The sequence below is a fragment of the Hetaerina americana genome, unplaced genomic scaffold, assembly GCF_022747635.1.
Source record: "Hetaerina americana unplaced genomic scaffold, ioHetAmer1.1.p SCAF_5, whole genome shotgun sequence".
Taxonomy (NCBI): Eukaryota; Metazoa; Arthropoda; class Insecta; order Odonata; family Calopterygidae; genus Hetaerina; species Hetaerina americana.
Window position 1 is genome coordinate 54,961,829 of NW_027287095.1, and position 15,077 is coordinate 54,976,905.

At 38.8% G+C, this 15,077-nt stretch overlaps 1 protein-coding gene across 5 annotated transcripts in view; it reads left to right on the plus strand.

The window, feature by feature from the left end:
- LOC139694042 (protein FAM184A-like) overlaps positions 1-15,077 on the plus strand; it is a 392,188-nt gene that overhangs the window by 156,084 nt on the left and 221,027 nt on the right. For 4 of the 5 annotated variants that reach the window (XM_071592452.1, XM_071592450.1, XM_071592448.1 and 1 more), the window contains exon 7: positions 9,346-9,423. The exons of the other annotated variant lie outside the window; for it this stretch is intronic. In XM_071592452.1, coding sequence (XP_071448553.1) covers positions 9,346-9,423 — 78 coding nt within the window. The remainder of the gene's footprint in view (positions 1-9,345; positions 9,424-15,077) is intronic. 5 annotated transcript variants of the gene reach the window in all.

The following is a 15,077-nucleotide window of genomic DNA, read 5'->3' on the forward strand; positions in this document are numbered from 1 at the left end:
CATCTGTCCACCGTCGGAATGCAACTCTCGCTTGTCGGACGCTTATGATTCAAAGAATTTTAATTTGAATGGGAAATGGTCGCACCACGGTCGCGTGTCTTGTCTCCCGGGAAGATTGAAAAGAGTTCGCGGCAAGCGATGCGTGAATCTCGAATCAAAGAGAAAAATGGCCTCTCCTTCGCGAAAAATCACTTCGAGTGTGGCGAAAAGTCCAATATTCTCAAGTTCCCAAGGCAAAAGTGCTTTTAGGCCTAAACCCTCACGCTCTCAATTCACTTCTGGTCGAAAATATTTGTGAATTGGGCGAATCCAGCGAATCAGTTCGATGTGTATAGTAATGTATTTTTCACAGTAATCTAATTAAAAATAAATATTGAATGATTTTCAATCATTGGATAATGAATTAATCAAATAAGCCAAATTTTCCCTTAAAAGAACATTCTCATTTAGCTAAGAAATAAAAATGCGTGATAACATGAGATTTAGGAGAGCAGCTGTTGAAGGGAATAAATAACTAGCATTTGAAAATGGTATTCAATACACCCAAACTGGCACCCATCTAATCGTATTTTTTTACAATGCCAAACACATGTTTAATGGCCTACACTGTTGTTTTAAAATTGATGAATTATGCTCCAGAATTTACTTAAGTTGTTTAATTTTAAATATGGCATCAATTGATTAAGTTTTATGTCAGATAAAATGACTTTAAAATTTATTTTATGTATGTGCTTCTGCAGATCAGGTTTTTTAATAAAAGTATTCTAAATAGTACCTTCTATTGAAATAACAAGCAGCCACTATAGAATACAAAATCCAGCACCAACTCAATCGGACGGCTTAATGACCGAGGTCTTGTCGCGGATTCATAGATGTATATCCCTACAAATGTCACCGGCAGCAATCCCTCTTGTACGAACTATACATTCCGTCATGCTGAAATTATTATAATTAAAATTTAGATGCTTCTCAAACTTACTTATTGGTTTGAAAGTGGCGTGTAATGGAAAATTATATGGAGTAAGTGATACATCATGGAAATTAATTTCAAATGGATTTATAGACGAATATGACGACAAGATGTTTTTAGTTGTTATTAATTGTTATACTCGGAGAATTGATATTGACTTAAAGTCTAGTTTTTCCATTTGTTAAATAAGGTAAACTGTTGGAGTGGGTTCTGTGAATGTAAGGTACTATAATATAAATATAGTGTAATATAATTGATCAATTACTTACATGAACCAGACCCCTAGAAATCAATAGCACCTGCCTATTCAAATTGTACAACACGGTCGTTATATGTAACGATTGCCAAAGGAGAATAAATCTATCTACTATTGATAAAAATGAGCTCTTACGGCTAGTAAGGGTAAGGAATGTAAAACTCCAACAGCCGTAAACAGTTTACCTTTCTAAACAAAGTACAACTGAAATTAGTTGGCTAACGCCACAAGTCAAGAAGGGGTAAAAGACTTGTGGCGTTAGCCAACTAATTTCATTTGTAATTTGTTTAGAAAGGTAAACTGTTTACCGCTCTTGGAGTTTTACATTCATTCAATCTATCTACTATTCTCGTTAAGTTCAAAATAAATTGTTTTGTAATGAGCAACGTCAAGTGATCTTAAAATTCAAGGGAAGCGTAACCTTGATTCTATTCCCGCATTTGGTGAAAATTTGTTCAATGACATTGGAAGTGGCAATACCGATCGGTGTTTTCATTGGATTGTCTCATGGGTTATTCCTGGAGATGAATCTATATCTGGTAGATTCTATTGTGGTATTCAGCAGGGTAAGGTCCGAGGTCTCATTTAAACGAAGGGAATATTTCAAACAGGTTAACCACTGAACAAAAGAAGATTCTGGGCAAGAGGATGACAAAATTGTGATTTCCCGAGCGATGCCTTGCAGAGCATGCCTCCCATTTGCCCGCAATGACTATGGTCTTCCTGATCGCCGCATGTCTCTCCCCTTCCCGCTCTCCTTGCCCTTCGCACAATTATATTTCATCCCAGTAATGGCACGGGCTTCTGAGAGGAGCTGGGCCTTAACCTCTCAGGAATGTGACCTGTTGGCTCGCCGCTAAGTGCTGCTTAGCAATTTAAGCCCGCCTTGTTTCGAGGCTCTAAATGTTCTCATGCTGCAGAGACGGTCTAATTTACGATGTTTATCGCCGCTGCTTCCGTAACAAACCGGCAAGGTTATGAACTTGGGAAACGTGTTGAAACAGAATAAGAACTTTTAATTTTAGTGATACTTTTGGGCGTCAACGCCATGGAACTTCATAGTTTAGGTAAATAACTAAATGCGTACTTGGATATTCTCAGATATCTGCGCACTAAATGTTTACGTAACTAATGCACTCACGTTCCAAATTGTATTTTGGTTACTAATTATCAAGTTAGAGAGTAAGATGATCGACAGGTATGCTAACTACAGACGTACGTAAATATAAAGCTGGTTTCCAATCATTTTCAGATTATAAAAGAGATGCGTTTCATTTGGGGTCAATATTTTTAGGAAAACAGTATAGTTATTTTATGATGAAATAAAATTAGTCACTCGTGTTTTTCCATTTGAATGATTCATTTACGGCGCGTTTCGACGCCTTAAGAATCATCATCAGTTTCAGATTTTGTTGCTTTCAGAATAAGTCAGCGTCGGGCACAGACTTGTCCCACCTGATCCGAATCCAACATAGCCTGAACCTCATGAAGACGCCAAGACGTCGAAACGTGAATTAATGAAGCCTTTGAAGTGAAAAACCGCAGACAACCGTTTTTACTCCATTTATATTGCATCATTTTGGTGTGGCAAGACTAGTTCCCACATGTTTCCTCCTTGGATAGATCGTCTCTGGTAATTCTTTAAGTGTGCAGGCTGCACGAGTAAACACACCAATTAATCCACTCATGATCAGTGTCCCTTTGCTCCATTGTCTGCGAACGTCACGCAGTCTGTACACCGCCTCATTCCGCCAGTGTCGCTCTCCCAGCATCGTTTAACTGCAGCTGCGGTCGGGCGATTGAATTCTAAGCCCAAAGGACTCAAGCAAAAGATTGGCCAAACCGACAATGCAAACTAGAAATTAAATCCAACAAATATAAGCGCACTGAGGAATCGATTGTGTGAATAGTCCTTGAAGAGAAAATTAGACGTTGGCTTTCAACACCGTGCGGCTCAACAAACAGACAACGCATTTGTTTCGATGACCTTTCCTATTTTATGTCTTCACAGCCTAACGCTAATAAACTGACGGACATTATTCACTCGAGTTTCAAAAATATATTGGAGTTTCTAACCTACTGCGTAGCTGTGGGTTTCCAAAATAGTATTCCACATCGTTTTCCAGATCACGGAAAAGTTAAATTAATCTAATTTTTTTCGAACCCTTTGGGAGAGCATCATTGCCGCAGTCGTTGTTTTTCATGGGTTGTATTCGAAAATGGGTCGGACTCCGAAAGAAGAGATAAATATATGCGGTGAAATATTAATGGTGGGTCTACATGCTTTCGCGGGAAGTAAAGAGGGTTAGTGGAGGGGGTGAGACGGGGGGGGGGGAGAGGCGGGGAAGAGGCGGGAGAGGACTGGAAGGAGTGGGGACAAAAGAATTCGTTTGGTTTCGTCAAACTGTAAACGAGTATTGTCAAGAGAGCTGTCGTCCAAACTTTTGTGTATAGTAAAATATGACCGTGCGAATTCGAACCCGGCAGCCCGTTTAGGGTCGTTGCCTACGCTTCCGCGTGGATGGAAGCCAAGTGCGAAACGTCAACCTCTTCCTCAGCGCCGTTGGCCCACCGCCAATTCCCTACGCAGAATCTTCAGTCGACACCCACCCAACATCACCACTTTGGATACCGCAGTGCATACTAAGTAACTCCCGATTCACATGTATCGGCTTGTACCCTATCGAATTTTCACAGTCAACCATGAAATCAGAATTCTCCCCGCGGTCGAATAACGTAACCACGCTTTTGGATAATGCAATAGAGCGCGCACATACGTCACGCGGGGTACTACTTTATAAACCCTTCAAAACCGTTCACTGTCATGACCCCGTAAGTTTTTATATCGATATGGAAATTTTTCCCCATGCGAAATTCAATGAGGCTGTATATTTTTGTGGTCTCGCTTTGCATTTATATAAGCTCCAGTATCGAATAATGGATATTCAATAAATAAGTTCTGTTCCCCAGATCGATTGACTGGTTGAGAATACAGAGGGTACAAGGAACGATTAATATGAATCAATTGAGTAAACTTGTTCGTGTGTTTAAACGGTGGACTTGTTAATATTTTGTACTACATTTTTCCCAAATGTGCATGTTATGTAGACCTCTATCTTATTCATGAAATCAACCGTTCCCTTTGTCAATTGTCATAAGGATCATGAGATTCTCAATGATAGTTTTGGCGTATGAAAATGTCATTTTAAAGAAAAAAAAGATGTACCTATATACAAAATGGATATTAATTAATCATTCCAGTATATGTGTTACAATTCTGTCTGACAAAGATTTTCATATGATATTTGAACAATTTCATCAGCAAGTTGTAAACTCTGATGTTATTTTCTTAAGTAATATCTATTGGAATCCTTAAGTAGTCTTGTGCGAAACATTGCAAAGATAAATGAGCAGTGCGGCAATGTGGGAACACCGTGAGGAGCCGTAGAAATTCTTCCGTTTCAAACTAATAGGCCTCAAAATGGGATCCAAGTTTTACAGCTATAATCATTTTATTTAAGAATTTGACTTGCAATAATCCGTTACGACGGATGAAATTGATTCACAAAATCACTCTATGAATGAAAAAAAAGTTAACTTGGTTATTGAAATTTCGTAAGACATCATTAGCTCTAATTGGTTCCCGAATTCTTAGTCCGCACGATAACGAAATTTTCCATAATAATTTGACTCTCGTCGGAGGTGATCAATTAAAACCTATTAATAATAGGCATAACGAATTAATGGGCATAAAACGCTGACTATTGGAGCCTAAACAACTGTTATAAAAGAACTCAATCATATTCTCTATTCCTTTTACTGTTCCCTATCTTCGAGGGAGGAGAATATCATACCATCTTTGGTAAGCCTCAATAGGCGTCCGCACTAACCAGGAGCATACGAATGAACAGTTTACCACAGAACAGCTTCATGAAGGCAATTCACGAGAAAATCCCCTGCATTACATTTTTTCAATAAGAACAAGAGAATCTTTCCTGTTTCAATTGGTGTTAGCGATGGTTTACGGTGAAATCTCTGCCGATGAACACGAACGCTTAATCGACTTTTGGACGGGGAGAGATGAGCGAGCGGCTTTTCAAATGCGAACATCCCGACACAAAAGCCTCCCGCCCTTGCTTCAAGTTTCACGCTAACGACAACAGATGTCGGAAGGTATACGCCCGAGCGGAGAAAAACAATCCGCGAGCAATTCGGCATGAACTCCACGGCGGAGAAATATGCATTGCACGGAAAAATAAATCCGGATGGATTCTCCCCCTCTATCTTCCGCCATCTTCTCATTCCGCTCACGTCTCCTCCCGACGGGAGAGCGAATAAAACAGAAACGCTCGCTTTACCAACATCACCCCCCCCCTCCTTCCAACCAACCCCCCCCCGACACTCCCGAATGCCGCCGCCCACATGCCCTTTTCATGGGAACGGTTAGTACTGACGGTCGGTTGGAAAAAAATATCGCGCTTATGGTGACGCCTGGAGATTATAAGTTTAGAAGGGAAAAAAAATGTTCCACATGAATCCTTTCACTTTCCTTAGCCTCGAGTAATGAAGAAGCGAAATTATCTGAAATAATTGCAAAATTTAATCAATACCATTGAGATTGGTGGTGTGGAGGGAAGTGTCATTGTATGTAAAAATATTTGTTCTCCTATCTGTTTTTATAGTGCGTGTATGTATGTAATTTTCGTTGTAAGGGTTATCTTTAATCAAACTTGACCGTTGCCACCAGGAAAATCGCCTAATTGCAACGTAACTGTAAAATAAATAAATAAATAAATAAATTATTTTGACTTGAATCTCCTCCCTCTTGATGAAGCATGAACTCTTTTTTGATTTTATATCAGTGGATTGTGTTGAGATGTTTCTCACGTTTTCAAACTGAATGAATGAATGTTTAAATATTTATGACGACTTTGACGGTCAACAATTATTTAGGCATTCTTGATATTAATGCGAGCGTGGTAGTTCAGTCGGTACAATGCTTGACCACTGACCGGAGGACCAGGATCCAGTTCCCAGTGACACCTCAGCGTACCTTAACCAAAACTGTGTAATTTTTCGGGTACCAGATCTTACTGGAAAAATACAGACGGCAAGCACAGGGAAAGTAAATGTCCTTCAAACACTAATGTGTCAATTTCACACGTATTTGGGCATATTATATTACACGAGCTCCAGGCTCTCCCGTTAATCCTGATTGAAAGAGCTCAAAAACATTTTTCATTCCACGTTACAATCTTAAGCACACGAATCAGGTTTCGTTACTGTGCAACACCTTCAGGTAAATTTATCAGCATTGAAACCTGAGAGGGGTTTTGGCCAAAAGAGAACGAATTGGGAAAATAATGACCGTTAAATTTCATTTTTCAAACTTTGTCGAAGTTTCTAACACCACGCTGTGTTTTGGTGCATTACAAATTTGTCGGAATCGGACAGGCAGGATCTGATTTTGAAATCGGTGTTATTTTTCTCATCATATCCGTGACATTGAATCGGTGAGTAGTCTGCTGCCAAGGCGACATCAAAGCACTGGAGATATTCAACGTGCTCTCGATCCATTGCCCACCTCTAGCATTGGCAACTATTTTGGGTGGAGTGATTTCTGAAACTTAAGTATTTAAGGATTTACAAGTCACAGGAAAGAGGTTGGCACTTCTCCGATGATTTACTCAACTTCCCTCGCTGAGAGCGCAAAAATAGTATCATGGACATTTTGGAGGCGTGAGTTCGACATGATTTCCCACGAGCGTCACCCGCGACCCACTCACCGACTTTTTATTCGACCCTGCGCGTAAGCAAGTGATCGCCTACACTCATTAAAAGGGGGGGGGGGAAGTTTCCCAGAGAGGTAAATTCATTGCATCCGGTCGAGACGTTACGAAATACCACTCCTTTTAGTTTCTGTCATCGTAGTCATCTGCTTAGCTTCACATGGGTGGCTGGATGGAATATTAATTGAACTTGACAGAATAATTTATCGAAAAGTAAATAGTTTGAATTATAACAAATCATTCAATATACCGGAATATTTTTAGGTCCCTCTGGGTCATTTTGGGATGCATACATAGTCTTGAGTTTAATTTAATTTTAAGGAGCATAAAATGTAGTTTTAGAATACGCCCAGGGTATGTTAAATCTGGTGGAGTTTTAGATCTTATTTTATTTCTTACAATATAAATGCATCGAATTTAGTGAAATAAGAACTAAAAAAAGAGCAAGTGATAAAGAAATAACATTATAATCGTTCCAAATGATTGAGCTTGTCGTAAGAAGTGTTACAGGAATTATTTCAGTTTTTATATTGGTTCGAATGGATACACTTTAAGTTAACAAGAACATATTATTAGTGCCTATTATTATTTACAAGAGGGTTGAATTTGTGTCGTTCATATTTTAATTACTGCAATAATTTTAAGATAATTTGATGAAAGTTTTTATGAAAATTCATAATGGCCTTTGTGCCATACTATATTTTTAGATATTTTGTGAAGATTTCTACAGTGATTAATAGATGTGTATATTTATCTATTGTTTTAAGATATAATTCTAATTATTGCTTTATTTTTCAAATTCTAACACTATAGGATATGATTTAGCTGACATTTTGAACTTCTCTTAAAATAATTTATCTTCGTTTCGCCCCTTGAGTGAAATTTCCAAAAAATGGACCTACCGCCCAAGCAGTGGAAATATTAGTATCTTTTGTTAATTGCATATTAATTACACTACAAGAAACTCGATTGTAAAACTCACATAATACTCACTTAACTACATGTTACAATGGTATTGTATTAACTTCCATAATAAGATGTTTATGCGTACAGATTCCTAATATTTAGTATATATTTTTTACAAATATCAATAAATAAATTGAGGACACGTTCCGAATATATTCAACAGATTCAGGCGAGATGTAGTGGAGTAAAAGTTCGTCATTACGAGAATTCCACAGATTTCTGTGTAAAAGAGCAAATTTGTTTTTCTCACTCTCAGGACACGTCTTAAAATTTCTGCTTTCTTGATAATCTTCATCTATATAATTTCAAATTGAACTATCGCATCATGATTAAATTGGTAACAGGAAAGGAAAGAAATATTAACTTGTTCAAATAAAATATTGATGGCTTCATAAGTTCCTCAAGCCGAAAAATCATTTGCTAAAAGTCTCGAATCTTGTGTGATCCCAATGCTTATCCTTCATTCCTAACAAACTCTTCCGAACTCCATATCTAGTCATCTTCCTAAAGGGAATTTTTGTCCTATTTTTATATTTCATTATTAAATGTTATCATTTGTTTGAGCGTGGTATCATTGGGTGTTACTCGGCTACTAAATGGAGGGTTAGCGGTTCAAATTTCGAGTGATACCTTTAGATAATCCCATTTAAAGTCAAAGCATATAATTTACTGAATTCTAGTAACTTGTAAGAAACCCAATGCTGGTGATGCAGGGAAAGAAGGTAATCTACATTCACTGAATATATGAATTTTACTCTCCTCAACAATCAAAGCTATTTCCAGGTAGATTTCTGTGATGCATGTGTCTAGCTAACGATTATGGTGAAAGATAAGCTCTTTACGTCAGTAATTAGCATTTTCCTCTTTGTACATATCGCATTTTATTAGTCCACTGCATCTTCAGAATCTGCGACCAATTCTTAAATACGAAAGAACCAATCGTCATTGTATCCGTTTAGTTTCGCAATAATATGCTCATGAAGGGCTTTTTTTGCTTGTTATCGCGAATTATTCGCACATAGTAGTCGCCTCTTCCTCATGAATAATTTCCTGGGCTGTGAAAATATTCTCGAGCTACTTTTACCACTTGGAACAACATTTCCGATGCAAGCAAAATATTCCACCTGTTTTGAATTTTTCTTCTCGAAATTAAATATTTTAAAATGAAGTGTAGATATATTTTTAAAAGTTGTTAAGTGATTTTAGTTTATTGTCATGTGCAAATGATATCTCCCGTTTCAAAGACATTTCCTCCAATCCCTATTATCTAATTTATATTCGTCATGAAAACCCTCCACCCAAATCTACATTTTGTGGTGAGGGAATCAAAATTCACGTAATTTCCCACGCATTCTCATCTCCAGAAATCCACGGTTGGCAGGAGCTTCCGACGAGGAGAGGATGGGCCAACTGCGGCCAGAGGACCTGACCTGGCCAAGGAGGTCGTACCGTTCCGAAAGCTGTGCATAAAACACGTAACAATAATTCAAGTAGGAAGATTCCCAGTAGGAGTCCCAGCCCGGTTGGGGTCAGGGAGAACGAGGTTGAAAAAAAAACATTCGTTCCAGCCATGGTTCGAATCTGGATCTTCCGATTTCTGGTAGGGTAAGCCAAACAACTCACACTCCTCCAGTGCACATAATCAAATGGAACGACTGGACAGAAAACGGGAGTTTCAGGTTCAATTCACTGCTGGAGTGAACGTTTTCATTCGCCTTGTTTTCGATGGCTTATTGCTGATTTGGAGAGTAAATTATCCAAGCGGAGGTTAGGCTTAATGTGGCCACTCATCATTCTGCCAAAATTATCCTGACCAAAATTTCCTTTATATTTTCAGTCAGCTTCGATTGAACTTTTACGGGAAAAAATCGGCCCCCATTCACGTAAAAATTTATCTTCTTTTAAATATTTCAATGCTTAGCGATTCTGAGATTAAGCCATGTAAGCTTTACATTGAGCTTTGTTTTATAATGCTGCGTAAAAAAATTGAAAAAAGTAACTTTATAAAATTGAATGAAAAAATTCATTTTTGTATACTAATACATTTGAAATGGTACAAATCTCAAACTTATTCCCCGCGCTAATGTAAACGTGCCGAGTTATTATAGGTTTCTTTCCAGAAAATTCAATCTAGACGTGCCAAATACATCGGAGATCCCTTTCGTTCGCTGTAAATTTCATTAATAACCGCGTTGGTCACTGCATAGGAGATAGAATTTTTTGATTGCTCACTCGATGTTCCAAAGCAAAAACGGGAATGTACTTTCATTCTTTAAAAAGATTACTTATGCGATTTAATAATGGTAGAGGCATTTTCTTTCCTTCTCGGTGGATAAATATAATTAGTCTAATTATATCGATCTATTGATATATCTTTGTCAGGAAGAGAGTATTATCGAGAAATAGATGTAGTAAGATTAATTAGAAATTCAATAGGCCCAGACGGCTTTTGAGTTTTCTTTATAAAATACAAAATTAATGCTATTTAAACCCCCGTCAATACTCTTGGACACCAGGTGACCCTTGATCTCAAAACTATCTACTACACAGTGCGTTTCGATCTCTTAAGTGTGCCTTTTTAACCTAAATTTCAACTTTCTTCTCAAGAAAAAATGCATATAATATTTTTCTTCATACTTAAAAATACTCCCCTTTACAGGTATCCATAGATCCATTAACGATAGGACTGAGCAAAATCTTTAACACTTTCGATTCATGGAGAGTCTCTTTGAAAGCTAGGGGAAGAATTATGAGCGACAAGAATTCAATTAAATCAAAGAGGCAGCAGACGGCCCATTATTCAGTGGATAAGGGGAGGAAAGGAACCAGGCCAAAATCATGTGCTACAGAGAGGATGAGAAAAACTGGCAGAGAACAGCCCCTTTCTCTTGCAGTTGTGCACCGCCATATTGGAATGTCTCCAACAGCCATCTAGACTATTATGAGTTCAGTTGCCCTCTTAGCCAAATTACTCGGCTTCCGCAAGGGACATCGTGGAAGGGGGAGTAGTTTCGTGTGGGTGTGGCTGGGCGTTAAGAGGCGGGCTCGCGTTGCGCTTTCAGGCCACTTAACGATGAACCGCGGTCCCCCACAGTCGGAATACTTGAGCGAGCCATCAGAAAAAAAAGCCGTCCACTTTGTAAGTGGCCATTATGCGCACGTGTAATGCTCGTGACACAGTTTGCTTCATTTGTTTTTCTGTGCCGCAACGAACAACCCTCACCTTCGAAATCGCCATCTCATTGAAGTGTACCCATTCAGTCAAACTAGGCAAACTATTTGATTGTGAGGAGATTTTCCAAATCCAAAGTTTCGGGATAGAATTCCACCTGGGGTGCGAAAAAGTTTTATTTTAAAAATTCACATAATTATTTTTTTACGTGTAATTCATGTAGAGAAATAGTCTCAGTTTATTGCTGAAAGGCTTAAGAATATTGAATGTTGCAAGGATTCCTTTTCCGCTTAAAAAAATTAAATGTTAATCTAATGAAATTTATTATTTATTTATTTTACTCATTTAACTCGGACAACTTTGAATTTGTGAATTTGTTGATGATGTTTTATTTGGACGAAAGAAAAGAACGAAATAAACAATTGACTCCTTACTTGAGAGAAGAAGATTTAGATTTCAATATACAGGGTTCATAAGGGGTGACATTTCCTTTCGAGAGTAGTGTTATGATAATAGAGGAACGTCTGGGCCATGGATAAGGTTAAGACCGATACGTTATGCCTCTCTGCCAACACCGGGCATTTAGTATAACGGCAACACATTTGGCAGTGCGGAAGTAAAACGAGAGAAAGAGAGTATTTTCCAAATATATGGATTACGTTAGAGAGAGTGAAATAAAGAGGCAATTATCATGTTGATCTGGTCATTATGTTAGCATTTCCTAGCATAGTTCCGCGAAAGAACACTATTACGCTCTGATTTTTAAGTAGAATATTACGTTTTCTCTGGGCGTTCTTGCAACTCATTAACCAAATTTGTACTTAGTGGAATTATATTCAACACTTTCTATCATGCCTTTTTGTTCTCACGTCCCTTTTCCTTAAAAAAAAACGCTGGCAAATTACATTTCCATTAACTTTTTTTAATATCAAAATGGTTTGGAAAACAGTGACGAAAACTCAACAGCTTACGTTTAATCACCTCGTTATTAATTAATTATGCGACACATTTAAATATTCTAAAAATAATTTGGAGAGCAAGATTGGAATATGATAATGAGTAATGATTTTTAAGATGATTGATTATCACATTTGAGGGCAGTAATTGATAGAAAATTGAACTGACCCTCAAGAGGAATAATGAGCTTTTTGAAATCATGCTATACGATGCAAATTTATTACTGTCGGCCTAAGACTTGGTTTAATTACTGATAGATACCTTTTATCATGTTATTTTCCATCGTTCGGAAATAACGTAACATACTTGATATCTCACTGAGTATTTCGTTTAAATATTGATGAAAGATTGATGTGAGGTGTCTCAATCGTATTTTACGACCGTTTCGGTTACTTTTCTTCCTTTTTGGTGTAAACTATTGCCCGTCGCCTGAGGGCGTGGTTCTTCGGCTCAATCATATATTCAAGTTTAACCACCAGAAAATATTTACTGAGTTACTGACGCCAACGAGCGTCACCACACACTCCCACGGAAACGGTGGAGTGCGATTCCTTCTCCGGCACCGACCGTCTCGATTGATCAGGAGGGGATGGAAGAGGGTTTCCCACCCCTTAAGAGTCCAGCAATCATCCTGTGGACGTCCGTGGTGGTCGCTCCCTCTCCACCAGGATTATTCCCGCACCCGGAGTGGCGGTTGGCTCGTAGGCAGACGCGTCGGCGGCTGCGGCCGGGACCAACAGGCGGCCGGGGCCATCCATTCAACGGAGTGACGGCCGAGAGGGAGAGGACGGACGGGTTGGGTTTGGGCGAAAAAAAATGATCCTCTCCGCGGGGCCATCCCACGTGAGGCCGCGAAGAAAAAAAACGGGGGCAGATGTGGGTGAAGTTTAAGCGAGGCCGAGTGAGAGAGACGGGTGGGATCCTCGGGATGTTCGGGTGAAGGGTTGAGGGGGAGGCTTCTAGAGCTCCCTCACCCATATATACCCGTATATATATCCTTTCTTCCCACCCTCTTCATGACATGCCCCGTGGGAGACACTACCCGATCGCCAGACCCACGCCAACGTCAGCCATCTCTTTTCCAAATCACTTTAATTAGAGTTCGCTTAAGCTATGATTTTAATTTTTTTAAATACTGTTTTGTCGACCTCGGTGGTGGTAGGGTCAGTTCTCACCTTGGTGTTGGGCTTGGTGTTGCAAGAATCTAACACACCTGACCGTCATGTGGGAGAATCAAGATATTGGAGGAGCTGCTCAGGAAGCCATTTATGCCCGGCCTAGCCATCCATCTTCAATGAATGTGAATTTTTCTCAGGATCTTTTTGGATCGTAAAGCTCCGCGGTCCGGATTCGAAGAGAATTCAAATCAGATACTTTTTTTATGGCTAATATCCATACTTATGAATTAGGTTACTTAAATGCGCGTGGGCAGACACAATCTTTCGTTCTCTGTTGCATTTCCTTGTGAGTATTGTCTCTTTAAACAAACAACCGTCAGTGGTTCACCGATGCTCAATTCACACGCAAAAATATAGATACTAGAGTAAAAAATATTTTTAAAAAAGATTAATAAAAATGTTTAATACTCACCTATATTTCGGGGGGCCACAGCCACCTACATCAGAGCACAATGAGTAAATGTAACTGTTAGTAACAGCTATCACTCTGATGAAGGTTGCTGGGGCCACCGAAATATAAGCGAGTTTTTTATTTTTATAAATCGTTTTTAAAAAATTTTTTTTTACCGGTGCGTGTGTGTACCTATATTTTGTGTGTGTATGTGTCGTTTCACATACAGATTTAGCGGTGATTTAAGGTAAAATTTTATTTCAAACCAGAATTATTTCGGCAACCAGGTTACTATATTTCTCAAACACGGTTTGCTTTACGTTAGTGATTCCTCGTGATCTTTAAAAATACCGATGTGTGCTCGAGGTATCGATCACTCCGTCATTGAATCTGCGAATCAGGGGGTATTAAATTAGCATACATGAGTAATGCAGCCTCTTGCATGTTGCCGACCGCATATGTAAGAGGCGGTCACCATTCACCGCTCCCCTTTAATGGAAAAACGGCACTCAAAAACCCTGAATTTTACGCTTAATTACTTATTCGCACTTGAATGCAAAAATGGGGATTTTTGAACGGTTCGAGATTGGGACAAGAGCACTCGATGGAATGGCGCTGATTTTGAAAATTATCCCGGAAGCCATTGTGGGCACACACCCGGCCCCTCCCACTCCGCCATTCTGTATCCTTGAGTGCCCTCTATCCTCCGTCGCCGCACATACAAACCATCTTGTAATCAGCGAGCGTTTATTTCAAGCCATATCCGTATTTTTCTTATGAAGGAAATGATTTTCCTTAAAATTCTATTTGGATAACTTTCTTGTTTTGCTTTGAGAATTTCTTCCAACTCCCTTCTTCTTTAATAGCAAGTAGAATATTAATTGCTCGGACAAATATTATGCATATTTTGAATCTAAGGAAAGGATGCTAGCATTCCTAGCTATAAGTTTCCTCCTTAAGTTGACTAACCTCTTATCTTAGGTATCTAAGGCCAGGGGTTGGGTATATGGCCTAGCTATTGCAGGTATACCTAGCAAACGGTTCTTAACTATCTTGAAAGAGTTGATAATATTCAGAGCATATAAAGCTAACTTAAGGAGCGTAATCTATTTCTATGACTATGAATACCTTCAAGGTCAGAAATAATGATTTTCACTAATTTTTCTCTATCGACGATATTCTTAAGCTACCATAAATAATAAATAAGTTTACAGATATTTTTCCCTGATACGGTTTTTTTTAGCATAGAAACAAATTTTTCCAGTGATAAATAATTTTGTCATTCATAATTCCTCAGAGAGAGTTTAAAAGGTATTCGACAGCACGTCTCCCTTGGTAACTGCACCCTTGAGTTTTTCCGATCGAAGTGTCCGGGAGTAGGGGAAACCGCGAGATAAA